Source organism: Schistocerca americana, chromosome X (assembly GCF_021461395.2).
Source record: "Schistocerca americana isolate TAMUIC-IGC-003095 chromosome X, iqSchAmer2.1, whole genome shotgun sequence".
Lineage (NCBI taxonomy): Eukaryota > Metazoa > Arthropoda > Insecta > Orthoptera > Acrididae > Schistocerca > Schistocerca americana.
The window spans coordinates 207,677,800-207,693,525 of NC_060130.1; the positions used below are offsets into that span (position 1 = coordinate 207,677,800).

The window sequence follows — 15,726 nt, forward strand, 5'->3', positions numbered from 1 at the left end:
GTATACTTCAGTCATTTTGCCCGTAGTGGTGTATACTGGTGTGCCACATAATGTGTGTACCAAGTGAGGTGGCACAGTTGGGTTCAATCACTATCTGGATGTCGGTATTTAGATTTTCTGTGATTGCCACAAAACTCTTAAAGCAAATGCTGGAGTGCTTATTTAAACTAGATCTACACCAATTAGATACTTATTTCTTTGTTTAACCACATATCTTATGAAATTTATGCTGACTGGATGGTGGTCCCGAAATTTAGGTAGATACTTGTTAAGTAACCTGCAGCAAATTTAAAATGAATTTGATTTGTAAAAGTAAGTAATAATTGTGTAAAAACTAATTAGTACATGGGAACTGTGTACAACTTACGCCATCTGGCTTTTTCGCTGTTAAATGGCCATAGTGCAGAAAAAGTTAGCTATTTAAAGTATCAAATTATAATTATAGCATTAAGAATATGTTTGATATTTGGTAAAGATGAAATAAAAGAGAGAATCCTGGAGTGGCTATGAGTGACGTAACAGGGGTGTGAGTAGTTTCATTTACTTTAGTGGTTTGAAAACCACAGACAAATACACACAAATGACTTTGGTAAATAGATGAGAGTCTGCAGTCAGATTACTTAGTGTGGGGTATGATTGAACAGAGTGTAAGGTTTAGAAGAGGAAAAAATTACAGTATTTGCTTTCTTGAAAACGAAATGCTGTTTAATTGCAAATCCTAATTGGGTAATGAGTGTAAGGTCAGTAGTATTTTGAAATTAAGTGCAAGGCGTCGTAGTGTCCCTAGTAACTTAGTCCTGTGGAAATCCTCATTGTAAAACACCATATAATAATTTTGAGGTACAGGCAGTGACTAGAAATAAGATTATTTCAATAACATTCTGAGCCTGCATAAGACATGACTGTAATTTCTTTTTTAGGTTTTGGTGTTTCATGGTTAAGTCTTTCACTTGTCGATGAAAGTGGAATGCGACACAGATGCAATTCACAAATATCTCATCTCCCTTTGATTGACCATATAGAATGTGATATGTTTCTACATGCAGATGGTAAACGGGTATTTGTGTGGCTTATCACTGAGTAATTAACTGTAATAATCACTTCCTGGAAGTAGCTCAGATGACTGGTGTGGACAGTTCAAGGGATAAAGCAATAGAATACATGTAAGAAACAATACCAGTGTGACATACGTACAACCTGCTCACAGTTACTCAACCTCTGACAAGGAAATTATGAATTTAATTAACTATCTTTAAACATAATGTGCCATAGGGGTTAATAATACATCAGGTAAATTACTGAAGTCCTGTTCTTCCCATCTATACAGTATATTCAGTTATTTATGCAGTACATCATTATCACAGTGCATCTTTTTCAACAAGCTGAGATTCCTTTACAAGAAAGGTAATGAGATGTTAATAATTACTGACTGGTCTCAATGCTTACCACCTCCGTGAACGTACTGGAAAATATTATGCGTGCAAGATCAATAACACACCTGTTCTAAAATAAGATACATATCTAGTATTAATTTGGATTTCAAAATGGTCTCTCCACATAAAATACCAATTTTTAATTCACAAATTATAAAAAAAAAAGATGGAAAGGTTCATGAGGGATGAAATGATAATTTTTCCAAGATTTCATTGATTATTATTCATATCATGTAAAATAACTGTTATTGCTAATGAAAAAAGAGTGTTAATTTTAGGATACAGCTCTATGTCATTAGCTGTAATTTTGTATTAGGGAGTTAATTTACAAAGTTCTGAAGTTTCTTCAGTAGCCGAATGAGGTGTTCATTGGTCTCTGGCATGTTCGGCAGATCATTATTGCGACCTCACCCTCCCTCACCCTCCCTCACCCTCCCTCACCCTCCCTCCCCCTCCCTCCCCCCTCCCCCCTCCCTCCCACCCTCCCCCCTCCCTCCTCCCTCCCCCTCCCTCCCCTCTCCCTCCCCCCTCCCTCCCCCTCCCTCCCTCCCCCTCCCTCCCCACTCCCCATCCCCTATCCCCCTTCCCACTCCCCATCCCCTATCCCCCTTCCCACTCCCCATCCCCTATCCCCCTTCCCACTCCCCATCCCCTATCCCCCTTCCCACTCCCCATCCCCTATCCCCCTTCCCACTCCCCATCCCCTATCCCCCTTCCCACTCCCCATCCCCTATCCCCCTTCCCACTCCCCATCCCCTATCCCCCTTCCCACTCCCTATCCCCCCCCCCTATCCCCCTATCCCTATCCCCCTCCCCCTATCCCCCTCCCCCTATCCCCCTCCCCCTATCCCCCTCCCCCTATCCCCCTCCCCCTATCCCCCTCCCCCTATCCCCCTCCCCCTATCCCCCTCCCCCCCTCTCCCCCTCCCCCCCTCTCCCCCTCCCCCCTCTCCCCCTCCCCCCTCCCCCCTCTCCCCCTCCCCCCTCTCCCCCTCCCCCCTCTCCCCCTCCCCCCTCTCCCCCTCCCCCCTCTCCCCCTCCCCCCTCTCCCCCTCCCCCCTCTCCCCCTCCCCCCTCTCCCCCTCCCCCCTCTCCCCCTCCCCCCTCTCCCCCTCCCCCCTCTCCCCCTCCCCCCTCTCCCCCTCCCCCCTCTCCCCCTCTCCCCCTCTCCCCCTCTCCCCCTCTCCCCCTCCCCCCTCTCCCCCTCCCCCCTCTCCCCCTCCCCCCTCTCCCCCTCCCCCCTCTCCCCCTCCCCCCTCTCCCCCTCTCCCCCTCTCCCCCTCCCCCCCTCTCCCCCTCCCCCCCTCTCCCCCTCCCCTCTCCCCCTCTCCCCCTCTCCCCCTCTCCCCCTCTCCCCCTCTCCCCCTCTCCCCCTCTCCCCCTCACACCCTCTCCCCCTCACACCCTCTCCCCCTCACCCCCTCTCCCCCTCACCCCCTCTCCCCGTCCCCCCTCTCCCCCTCCCCCCTCTCCCCCTCCCCCCTCTCCCCCTCCCCCTCTCCCCCTCCCCCCTCTCCCCCTCCCCCCTCTCCCCCTCCCCCCTCTCCCCCTCCCCCCTCTCCCCCTCTCCCCCTGTCCCCCTGTCCCCCTCTACCCCTCTACCCCTCTCCCCCTCTACCCCTCCCCTCTCCCTTTCCCCCCTCCCCCCCTCCCTCTCCCCCTCTCCCTCACACACACACACACACACACACACACACACACACACACACCATGCCTTACCATAAACACCAACTATTACGCATTCAAAATTGCTTCTGCAAAGTAGAAAAGTTGTCAAGATGACATGATTGCAGTTTGTGTCTGAAGTTGATTTTGTAACTATTAAATTCCTTACATCGCACAGTAGGTGGTCAAAGTTTCTGAATACCTCACTCGTTGCTGTACCACACTAAGGCTGAGTGATGGGTAGCAAATGCAGAATTGGGCTGTAGATATCACAAGATTTGGGGAGTATCGTGTTGTTAGTAGAGAAGCAGCAATAGTAAAGTGAGTCGGCCAGGAGAGCTCAGAGACTTCTACATGGACCTATCAGTGGATTTCAACTGAGGAACAGATTCATGAGGGTCATATCAGTGCTTCTGAAGCTGCCCATTTGGACTGTTGGTGATGTCATTATAAAATGGAAATATGAAGGAACAACCACAGTTAAACCAGGACCAGGCAGACCTCATGTTCTGACGGGCAGAAACAGTCAATCATTGAGGAGGGTAGTTCAGCCAGGTGGTGGAAGGGTTCTTGAGGAATGGCAGCCCATTCTTCATGGAGTACTGCACTGAGGAGAGGTATCTATTTCGGTCGGTGAAACCTGGCATGAAGTCAGCATTCCAAAACATCCCAAAGGTGTCCTATTGGATTCAGGTCAGGACTCTGTGCAGGCCAGTCCATTACAGGGATGTTATTGTCATGTAACCACTCCGCCACAGGCCATGCATTATGAACAGGTGCTCGATCATGTTGAAAGGTGCAATCACCATTCCCGAATTGCTCTTCAACACTGGGAAGCAAGAAGGTGCTTAAAACATCAATGTAGGGCTGTGCTATGATAGTGCAATGCAAAACAACAAGTGGTGCAAGCCCCCTCCATGAAAAACACGACCACACAATAACACCACCGTCTCCGAATTTTACTGTTGGCACTATACACGCTGGCAGATGACGTTCACTGGACATTCGCCATACTGTTGACGGTCTCTGTCAGTCAACAGATGAGGTCGGCCTGTGCACTTTTGTGCTGTACGTGTCCCTTCACGTTTCCACTTCACTGTCACATCGAAAACAGTGGACCTAGGGACATTTAGGAGTGTGGAAATCTCACATACAGACGTATGACACAAGTGACACCCAACCACTTGGCCACGTTCGAAGTCTGTGAGTTCCGCGGAGCACCCCATTCTGCTCTATCACAATGTCTAATGACTACTGAGGTTGCTGATATGGAGTACCTGGCAGTAGGTGGCAGCACAATGCACCTAATATGAAAAATGTGTGTTTTTTGGGATGTCCGGATACTTTTGATCACATAGCGTATGTGAAAACAGGATTTTACTTGAGATATTCATAACTCTGGGTTTTTGGTTTTGAGGGAGTTGGTTAATTATGTTCTTTACTTCTTTGGCAGATAAATTTGCTTGTGTACAAGGTGTTCCAGGAGGAACAGTCAATATTCAGGGATATGACAGGAACGATAATTTGAAGTGAAGAAGTCCAATAAAGACGGGCTCTGAAATGCATCCCTTAAGAGTTTTGTCTTTGATACTGTGAAACAAATATCTTCTACTGCATGCTCTTTGTTTTCCATATTTCGAGAGCTTGAAATATGGACAAAAACAAGAACAAAAAGTCCAGTAACAATGGGCAATTAAAGTGCATATATTGAGCTCTTTGAGCATTTTGTCATCTTTGGCACTGTGAAACACATCTCTTCTACTGAACTAGTACGCATAGCTCTTAAGGTATGCTCTTTTGGGCCCATGTTTACTATTCAATTTTTTTTGTGTTTTTGGTCTATTCTACCTCCTCCAAAAATGTAGAAAGCAAAGAGCCAGCTGTATGTGAGATTTGTTTCATAGCATCAAAGATGAAGAAATGTTCATAGCTCTGAAGGTATGAATTGTATAGTCCATGTTTATTAAACGTTTTTGCAATAGTGATGGAACCTTCCATCATTATTGCAGGGAAAGATGAGACTTAAATGTCTCAGGGAAAACTTTGATTATAAGATCTATAAACTTTTTTTGCTTCGAATAATCGTTCCTGTTATATCGCTGAATATTGACCGTCCCTCTTGGGACACACTATATTCAAGGCATTGGTTCTTGCATATATTCTATGGCTTTATCCCTTGAACTGTCCATATCAATCTTCTGAGCTATTTCAAAGAAGTAATTATTAAATACATTGACTACCTGATTGCTATCATTTATTATTTGGCTGTTTTCTTTAATAACAAATGTTGTCACATTCCTTAACTGATTTCCCAGTTTCTCTCTTAACTATTGTCCATATAAATTTAATTTTATTATCTGAATTATTTATTTCACATATTATTTTGACTTTTTTTATTTTTAATCATTTTTCTTAATAAAGTACAGTATTTCTTGCAGTATGTAATCAGTTCTACTTCTCTGTATGCTTTAACCATTTCAAACATTTTCTTTTTCCTTGCACATGATATTATGACTAATAAATGTATGTTATGAGATGAAAAATTCACTGTTCACTATATATAGTAGAGTGAGTGTTTTGGCATGGAGACACAGAGGACAGAACATTGACTATGATGAAAATCTGTTAATACTGGTTGCTGTTCTTTGTTAGGGTATGTTCCAACTGGTGGTGATATTAAGGCACAGCTGTTGTCTTGCATGCAGCTAGGATACAGCTAAAGTGTAACATATTAATAAATTTGTAATTCCATTTTCAGACCTTTAAATCCTCTTGGGAGCCGTTTTGAAATCCATCAGACAATAACATGGATTAAAACTCATTTAGAAGAGGATCAAGATGTTTCCTTACCAAAGCAAGATGTCTATGATGAGTACATGTAAGTATTTTAGTTAGTGCATCCAATTTCCTATAGTATATTTAAAAATATTGTTTCACTCGAAGTAGTAAAGAAAATCATGATTTATAATTTTGCTTTATGCATCTGGTAATTTGTAGGCAGCAAAACATTCATGCTTTCCTTGCCAAAATAAATAAAAGACTAAAACAGTGAGAGTAGTCAACCACTCACCTGCAGCTGATTAATATGTGGTACATGTATGTAACAGCACAAAAAATTTCACCTAGCTTTCAAGCTGCTGCTTTTTTTCTGTTTAAGTGCAAATTCAGACTGTGAAATGCAAACACTGAGGTTAAGCTAACTTTTAGTGATGTATGTCTGTGCTTAAACTGGAAAAAGAGTGGGAGCTCAAAAGACAGTGCATCTTTCAATGCCATTATGTGTGTAAGGTGGGAGGGGGGCATTTACATCACCACTAATCAGCAACAGTTAAGTGCTTACATGCCCTAAGTTTTGTTTATTGTTTCCATACTGGAATTTTCATTATTGTAATAAACAGTCAGCCACTGCATCTTAAGAAAAATTCTCTCAAAAAGGGAGGAAGGCTAATACTCTGAAGTATTTATTTAGTGAGTTATCAAAAGTATTCCTTCAGTGGTTGGAACAGAGATAATTATGGAATGTTTTATGAAATTGTCTCATTTAAAACATTACCTGTATGTTAAAATTTTAGAATGCTAGTAAATGTGACTTACCAAAATCTGGGAAAGTATTTCTGAAGGAAACTGTTAGGGTACGACGACATGCACCATTGTAACTGTAACTAATTATTCAGCTCCCCCAAAGAGCAATTAAAGATGTTGTGTAATGAAGTTTACTTCTCAAGGTAGATCATTTTCTATACCAGACATTCATGATAGGTTAAAACTGAGTGCCAGGGCAACACTCTTAATTTGGATACCTGTCCTGGAAGGAGAGTTGTATTGATAATTGTTGTATGGTGTGAGACACTTAGATGTTGTACAAGGAATATGCAGATGGTAAAATTGGAAGAGATTTGTCTTAAGTGGCAGCTGCAGGTATCTGGGTTTTGAGCCATGGTCCTACATTCAGTTTTAACGTGGAACAAATGGTGAAAACATTATTTCTCAAGTAGTGCATCTTTTGGTATGGAATTTCTTAATACACCTTGATATTAGCAATTTAAATTTTATTTCAATGACTTTGCAGCATAAATGTGTATTTAAAAAATGTTGCCAGTCATCGTACAGGTAAGTTGAGTAGCTGTCTCTCGTGTGTAGTAAATGGGCCGTTGACTCTGGAGTTAGTATTTACAGAACTGAATGCTAACAGTACATTGCATTATATAATAACTAATTGTATAATTTTTAAAGTCATAAAAGTATGGCAGTTACATTTTTTAATTCCCCATTTGAACTCAACAAATAAGTGTGAGCTGAAGTCTGCTTGGCCTTTTCTGAGGACTGTAGTGACAAGAGATAAATACAACCAGTGCATGTTAGCAGGATGCCTTATGAAGTTAAAATTTTTCAAAATATTTTGATCTGTTTTTAGTGTGTGTCAGCATTTATATCACAGTTTAATCATGTATCATTTTCATTTAATGTTACGTCACAATTGAAGTACTGAGGCACAAGGAAGATAGATTAATATAGGTGTACAGTGATGGATATTAGTTTTTAACATTTGCTTTATTATTGTAAGAAGGGTTTCTTGGTTCATTTAGGGTGCAGATTTGAAGATAGTTGATTAATAATACATCACCAGAATTTTTTATATGATAAGTAGAAAATTTCAGTTACAGAACAGGTATCTTTTACTTCATGAACTGATAATGTAAATGGAATAAAAAATTTGTCTGTGAGGTAAAGTTAGAGCTATTCAAAGTAATCTTCTTGTTGCATATTTGATGTTACTGTAACTTTACTGCTCTACTTTATGGAGTTAATTTTCTTTTAAAGGTTATAATGTATGTACATCTGGTTTGGTGAGGTAACGAGGCAACCCACTTTTTGAAGTTACTAAGCTGAGCTCATTAGAAAGATAACAGTTGTCATTTATTGCAAATATGAGCATCAATACGTGTTAAAAATTATGTTGTGCCGTGTATGAGCAGTAAAATACACCAAATTATGAATTTTTAGAGTCAAGTTAGTGGCAGATGTAAAGTTACATAAGGCATCCCTGTGTAACATGCTGCAAGTGAAATTTAGTAATATGTAAATTTTAAAATATAGTGCTTTCCATACCTAACCTTTTACTTTGCACTTCCCACATGCGCATGGATCTTTGGAAAGGCGTACATCACGCTGTCATTTGTAGTAGGCACTCGTGATGCCATAAACTGCAAGGCCAGTAATTTAAAGTAAAATCCTCTTTTTACTGTCTAGAACAAGAATTTTATGTTTTAGTACAGTTTGCTGCATGCTTAGATTTATCATGCTGCCCAGACTTTTTGTTGTAATACACAGTCTCTAATTACCATATGCAATTGGCAGAATATAAGTAGTAAAATGTACACCTACCAGAAAAATTGTGGTAGGAAAAGAAATGTTTAAAAATACACAATGAAAATAAAATCTGAAGCCAATATATCAGAACGTAAAAGTCATTCATTGGGTTCAGGGGAGAAATTTTTGTTACACACACGTAAGAAAAAATTGTCCTTTGTATTTTCTTTTGATTGTTTTGAAGTAGCTGTAATCAATATATATTCTAGAAAACGAAGTGCAGGCTCATAAGAAAGCTACAAAGATAGTCTTTTGTGTCCACTGTAATGAAAAGATATTAAAAACACTTTATCCATAGATAATTGTATATTAATTGAACCCCATATTTTCATTTAATGTTACGTACTTACACACACACACACACACACACACACACACACACACACACACACACTTGCTCTTGACTTTCTTGTGTACATTTGCCAAACAATGGTTACTGTGTCCATTTTAATTATATAAGGTTATTGGTGGAATAATGTTGTTTTTCATGAAACCAGAGTGGAAGGGTGTTATGATGAATGACTAGTTATCTTTCTGATAAATATACCCTGTGTTTATATAGATAATATTTTTATTGGGTCAAAATGTGAGGTGTAACCATTATTCTCAGTAACAGTAACAACTGACAAATTTGGTAGCCTGAATTATTCATTTAATCAGTAGCATCAAATGAATTGAATAGTATACAGATATTTCTAATTTTTCAATATTTCTTTTAAAGATTTTTTCTTCTTCCTACTGTTGCATGTGTGCCTGATTTAATGCATGAAATTTCTGTGTAGTTAAATAGGAGTATAAGTATAAAAATTCGCATGTATGTAAATGAAATTGTTGTTATGAAATAAGTGAACACTCAAATTTGAATACTATTGTCTCCAGTCAACTTGATATAGAACTGCAAAATCAAAAGCGTTGCAGTACAACAGAAACACTGATAAAGAGCAAATACTTTGGTAAAAGAACATACAAATTTTTACCAAACATACCTCAGATTTATTGATATTCTATAACAAACATTATTCATTGAGTGTTTCATTTAGATATCAAGACCAATTCACAGTGTTTGTCAGTAATGGAGCATGGCCAGCTCCTTGTGCCCAAGTCCTTAAAGATGGATGTGCTGTATTGCAGAATCAAACTTACCTCACAGATATAAAATTTTGTAAATGACATGATGATCACCTTTTGACTTAAATTTTACAATCAAAAGATGACCATGGTCTCATTTACGAAGTTTTACTCTAGGTATGAGAAATTAAACAATTTTCTTTGTTTCCGCAACTGTATAGCTGCTTCACAACTCCTGCCATCTTAGTCGCCCTCGACCATCAACTTTTCTAAATTGAATCCTTCAATTCTTCTTCAGTCAGTCTCGTACCATCCCTTGTTCTTTTCCACTCAAACTTAGCTTTCATATTTCTTCCTTTCGTTATCTTTTTCTTATGCTGTGTATCTTTCATATTTCCATTGGACTGTTTTTGGTAGTGGCTTCTATCCCCCTCCCCTGCCCCATGCCTTCCTTTGAAACAGCCTGCATCCTCCCCTGCATTTACCGAAATACACTCCTGGAAATTGAAATAAGAACACCGTGAATTCATTGTCCCAGGAAGGGGAAACTTTATTGACACATTCCTGGGGTCAGATACATCACGTGATGACACTGACAGAACCACAGGCACATAGACACAGGCAACAGAGCATGCACAATGTCGGCACTAGTACAGTGTATATCCACCTTTCGCAGCAATGCAGGCTGCTATTCTCCCATGGAGACGATCGTAGAGATGCTGGATGTAGTCCTGTGGAACGGCTTGCCATGCCATTTCCACCTGGCGCCTCAGTTGGACCATCGTTCGTGCTGGACGTGCAGACCGCGTGAGACGACGCTTCATCCAGTCCCAAACATGCTCAATGGGGGACAGATCCGGAGATCTTGCTGGCCAGGGTAGTTGACTTACACCTTCTAGAGCACGTTGGGTGGCACGGGATACATGCGGACGTGCATTGTCCTGTTGGAACAGCAAGTTCCCTTGCCGGTCTAGGAATGGTAGAACGATGGGTTCGATGACGGTTTGGATGTACCGTGCACTATTCAGTGTCCCTTCGACGATCACCAGTGGTGTACGGCCAGTGTAGGAGATCGCTCCCCACACCATGATGGCGGGTGTTGGCCCTGTGTGCCTCGGTCGTATACAGTCCTGATTGTGGCGCTCACCTGCACGGCGCCAAACACGCATACGACCATCATTGGCACCAAGGCAGAAGCGACTCTCATCGCTGAAGACGACACGTCTCCATTCGTCCCTCCATTCACGCCTGTCGCGACACCACTGGATGCGGGCTGCGCGATGTTGGGGCGTGAGCGGAAGACGGCCTAACGGTGTGCGGGACCGTAGCCCAGCTTCATGGAGACGGTTGCGAATGGTCCTCGCCGATACCCCAGGAGCAATAGTGTCCCTAATTTGCTGGGAAGTGGCGGTGCGGTCCCCTACGGCACTGCGTAGGATCCTACGGTCTTGGCGTGCATCCGTGCGTCGCTGCGGTCCGATCCCAGGTCGACGGGCACGTGCACCTTCCGCCGACCACTGGCGACAACATCGATGTACTGTGGAGACCTCACGCCCCACGTGTTGAGCAATTCGGCGGTACGTCCACCCGGCCTCCCGCATGCCCACTATACGCCCTCGCTCAAAGTCCGTCAACTGCACATACGGTTCACGTCCACACTGTCGCGGCATGCTACCAGTGTTAAAGACTGCGATGGAGCTCGGTATGCCACGGCTAACTGGCTGACACTGACGGCGGCGGTGCACAAATGCTGCGCAGCTAGCGCCATTCGACGGCCAACACCGCGGTTCCTGGTGTGTCCGCTGTGCCGTGCGTGTGATCATTGCTTGTACAGCCCTCTCGCAGTGTCCGGAGCAAGTATGGTGGGTCTGACACACCGGTGTCAATGTGTTCTTTTTTCCATTTCCAGGAGTGTATACCAAACTGGCAGGATTTGCCCTCATTAACCAAGCGAGGTGGCGCAGTGGTTAGCACACTGGACTCGCATTCGGGAGGGCGACGGTTCAGTCCCGCGTCCGGCCATCCTGATTTAGGTTTTCCGTGATTTCCCTAAATCGCTCTAGGCAAATGCCAGGATGGTTCCTTTCAAAGGGCATGGCCGACTTCCTTCCCCGTCCTTCCCTAATCCGATGAGACCGATGACCTCGCTGTTTGGTCTCTTCCCCAAAACAACCCAACCCAACCCTTGCCCTCATTAATTCTCTCCCCCCCTCCGCCCCCTCTTCCACCAGTGTCATTCCTTCCTTTCCTTAACCCACACCTCTTTCGTGTCCCCACCACCCAGTCCAGCCAAAGTCACAAGATAATTATATAACCCAGTAAGGCTGCAGCATTGAGGAGGTAGGTGGTTGTGGGGGGAAGAACAGTGTGCTTCTGTGATCTCTTCAGCACACTTATGTACCAACTATAATTCATCTGTAAGTGATAGGATTCCAGATTTTCCATTGTCATAATATCCTCTTACAGTTACTTAGAATTGTTGTAATAGTGCAGACATGGCTACATGTTCTCCTTGGTAATACTAAATGGTGTACATGTGAAGGAGCTTGGATAACTTGGTGAGCAATGTCTGGCTTTGTGTTAGATGCCAACCTTGCAAGCTAACCCCTTCTACTCTGATTGAAGTGGGGTTGTGTAGATTAGAGAGACCATTCACACTGCAATTGGTGGATCAGTTGTGCAACCACTTTTTAAATGTTTATGGCTCGCGTGTCGTGGGGTTGCATTTACACTAGCCACTTTCTGGTCCTGACAGTATTCACTACACCTCCAATGCAGCTAAGGTTCTTATTAGGCCAATATTTGGGCAACTATTGCTGCCAATGGAAGACACTGTACAATAAATTAAATGTTTACTGACTGTCAGCAAAAATTGTAGACTGATGTACAGGTACAATCTCTAATATGACGACAGTATGCTCTTAGCATTTATGTATCAGCACTGCATCTACCACAGTCTCAAAGTCCAGTGATTTCACGTGTGTCCCCCATTAGTGAATAAATCACTACAAAATTTACTACAGTGGGCACAAGTGCTCACTCAAAAGTCATTACACCAACTGTTCCTGCCGTACAAGCAACATCAGTGCAATAACTATAGTGGCAGTGAATAAAAACATAAGTTTTTCATATTGGGTGCATTGTGCTGCCGCATACTGCCAGGTACTCCATATCAGCAACCTCAGTAGCCATTGAACATCATGAGTGAGCAGAATGGGGCACTCCACGGAACGCACGGACTTCAAATGTGGTCAGTTGATTGGGTGTTACTTGTGTCATACATCTGTAAGCGAGATTTCCACACTCCTAAACATCCCTAGGTCCGCTGTTTCTAATGTGATAGTGAAGTGGAAACGTGAAGGGAGACATACAGCACTAAAGCATACTGGCGGACCTCATCTGTTGACCGACAGGGATTGCCAACAGTTGAAGAGGGTTGTAATCTGTAATAGACAGACATATATCCTGACCGTTAGACAGGAATTCCAAACTGCATCAGGATCCACTGCAAGTACCATGACAGTTAGGTGGGAAGTGAGAAAACTTGGGTTTCATGGTCGAGCAGCTGCTCATAAGCCACACATCATGTTGGTAAATGCCAAACGATGCCTCGCTTGGTGTAAGGAGTGTAAACATTGAACGTATGCCTGTGAGAGTGGAAGCTGTCATCAAGGCTAAGGGTGGGCCAACACCATATTGAATTCCAGCATTACCGATGGAGATTGCCATGACATTGTAAGCCTTTTCAGCCAGGTGACCGGATACTTTTGATCACATAGTGTAAGATTCTAGAGTGCGCTGGTCCACACCACCATTAGAACTGGGAACTTGGGTCCCCCTTGCATCACAAGACATCCTTGGAACCACTGAGCTAGTGAACTTTAATTATGCATATGTCATGTAGCTCTAAATATACTGAGAAACATGCATTTGACCACAAATACATAAATATAGGGTGTACCACAGGGTAGTGTGCTAGGTCCAGTATTGTTCCTAACTTAAATTAATGATTTCCAACAAAGTATCAAGCATGGGTAAACAATAATGCTCGCAGATGATACCGATGTACTGGTTACTCACAGGTCACCAGAAGCACTAAGAGAGAAAGCTGAAGAAACACTTATCAGTGTATATAAGTGGGCAGTAAATTATGAAGTCACATTTCATATAAAGAAAACACACACTATGGACTTCTGCATAGACAAACCCCAGGGGGCTCACCGCTCTTTGGTGAATACGTGCTTGGCGACCATGGGGCCCCAGCCCTCACAACACCGCTTCTCTTTCAGTGCTGCTTGTCTCCTCTTCTTCTGTCCTTTTCCCCTATATTGGGGAGATGTCTCATGCTTCCATGGGCTCTTGAAGCTCATTTGTCTTGGCTTACTTGTAGGTCTCTTCTCTCTTGCACTGCTCTTTCCCTATACTGTTCTTTCCCTGTGTCACTCTTTCCCTACACTGCTCTTTCCCTACACTGCTCTTTCCCTACACTGCTCTTTCCCTACACTGCTCTTTCCCTACACTGCTCTTTCCCTACACTGCTCCTTCCCTACACTGCTCCTTCCCTACACTGCTCCTTCATTACACTGCTCCTTCCCTACACTGCTCCTTCCCCTGCGCCGCTCCTTCCCCTGCGCCGCTCCTTCCCCTGCGCCGCTCCTTCCCCTGCGCCGCTCCTTCCCCTGCGCCGCTCCTTCCCCTGCGCCGCTCCTTCCCCTGCGCCGCTCCTTCCCCTGCGCCGCTCCTTCCCCTGCGCCGCCCTTTCCTTCCCCTGCGCCGCCCTTTCCTTCCCCTGCGCCGCCCTTTCCTTCCCCTGCGCCGCCCTTTCCTTCCCCTGCGCCGCCCTTTCCTTCCCCTGCGCCGCCCTTTCCTTCCCCTGCGCCGCCCTTTCCTTCCCCTGCGCCGCCCTTTCCTTCCCCTGCGCCGCCCTTTCCTTCCCCTGCGCCGCCCTTTCCTTCCCCTGCGCCGCCCTTTCCTTCCCCTGCGCCGCCCTTTCCTTCCCCTGCGCCGCCCTTTCCTTCCCCTGCGCCGCCCTTTCCTTCCCCTGCGCCGCCCTTTCCTTCCCCTGCGCCGCCCTTTCCTTCCCCTGCGCCGCCCTTTCCTTCCCCTGCGCCGCCCTTTCCTTCCCCTGCGCCGCCCTTTCCTTCCCCTGCGCCGCCCTTTCCTTCCCCTGCGCCGCCCTTTCCTTCCCCTGCGCCGCCCTTTCCTTCCCCTGCGCCGCCCTTTCCTTCCCCTGCGCCGCCCTTTCCTTCCCCTGCGCCGCCCTTTCCTTCCCCTGCGCCGCCCTTTCCTTCCCCTGCGCCGCCCTTTCCTTCCCCTGCGCCGCCCTTTCCTTCCCCTGCGCCGCCCTTTCCTTCCCCTGCGCCGCCCTTTCCTTCCCCTGCGCCGCCCTTTCCTTCCCCTGCGCCGCCCTTTCCTTCCCCTGCGCCGCCCTTTCCTTCCCCTGCGCCGCCCTTTCCTTCCCCTGCGCCGCCCTTTCCTTCCCCTGCGCCGCCCTTTCCTTCCCCTGCGCCGCCCTTTCCTTCCCCTGCGCCGCCCTTTCCTTCCCCTGCGCCGCCCTTTCCTTCCCCTGCGCCGCCCTTTCCTTCCCCTGCGCCGCCCTTTCCTTCCCCTGCGCCGCCCTTTCCTTCCCCTGCGCCGCCCTTTCCTTCCCCTGCGCCGCCCTTTCCTTCCCCTGCGCCGCCCTTTCCTTCCCCTGCGCCGCCCTTTCCTTCCCCTGCGCCGCCCTTTCCTTCCCCTGCGCCGCCCTTTCCTTCCCCTGCGCCGCCCTTTCCTTCCCCTGCGCCGCCCTTTCCTTCCCCTGCGCCGCCCTTTCCTTCCCCTGCGCCGCCCTTTCCTTCCCCTGCGCCGCCCTTTCCTTCCCCTGCGCCGCCCTTTCCTTCCCCTGCGCCGCCCTTTCCTTCCCCTGCGCCGCCCTTTCCTTCCCCTGCGCCGCCCTTTCCTTCCCCTGCGCCGCCCTTTCCTTCCCCTGCGCCGCCCTTTCCTTCCCCTGCGCCGCCCTTTCCTTCCCCTGCGCCGCCCTTTCCTTCCCCTGCGCCGCCCTTTCCTTCCCCTGCGCCGCCCTTTCCTTCCCCTGCGCCGCCCTTTCCTTCCCCTGCGCCGCCCTTTCCTTCCCCTGCGCCGCCCTTTCCTTCCCCTGCGCCGCCCTTTCCTTCCCCTGCGCCGCCCTTTCCTTCCCCTGCGCCGCCCTTTC

At 45.9% G+C, this 15,726-nt stretch overlaps 1 protein-coding gene across 2 annotated transcripts in view; it reads left to right on the plus strand.

The window, feature by feature from the left end:
* Positions 1-15,726, plus strand: part of LOC124554720 (probable serine/threonine-protein kinase DDB_G0282963) — a 140,551-nt gene that overhangs the window by 35,293 nt on the left and 89,532 nt on the right. Inside the window, exons 2-3 of one of the 2 annotated variants that reach the window (XM_047128367.1) lie at positions 921-1,049; positions 5,857-5,976. Coding sequence is in view for 1 of the 2 variants with exons in the window: in XM_047128366.1 (XP_046984322.1) it covers positions 5,857-5,976 (120 nt within the window). In the remaining variant the exon portion in view is untranslated. The remainder of the gene's footprint in view (positions 1-920; positions 1,050-5,856; positions 5,977-15,726) is intronic. The other variant, XM_047128366.1, reaches the window with a different exon arrangement.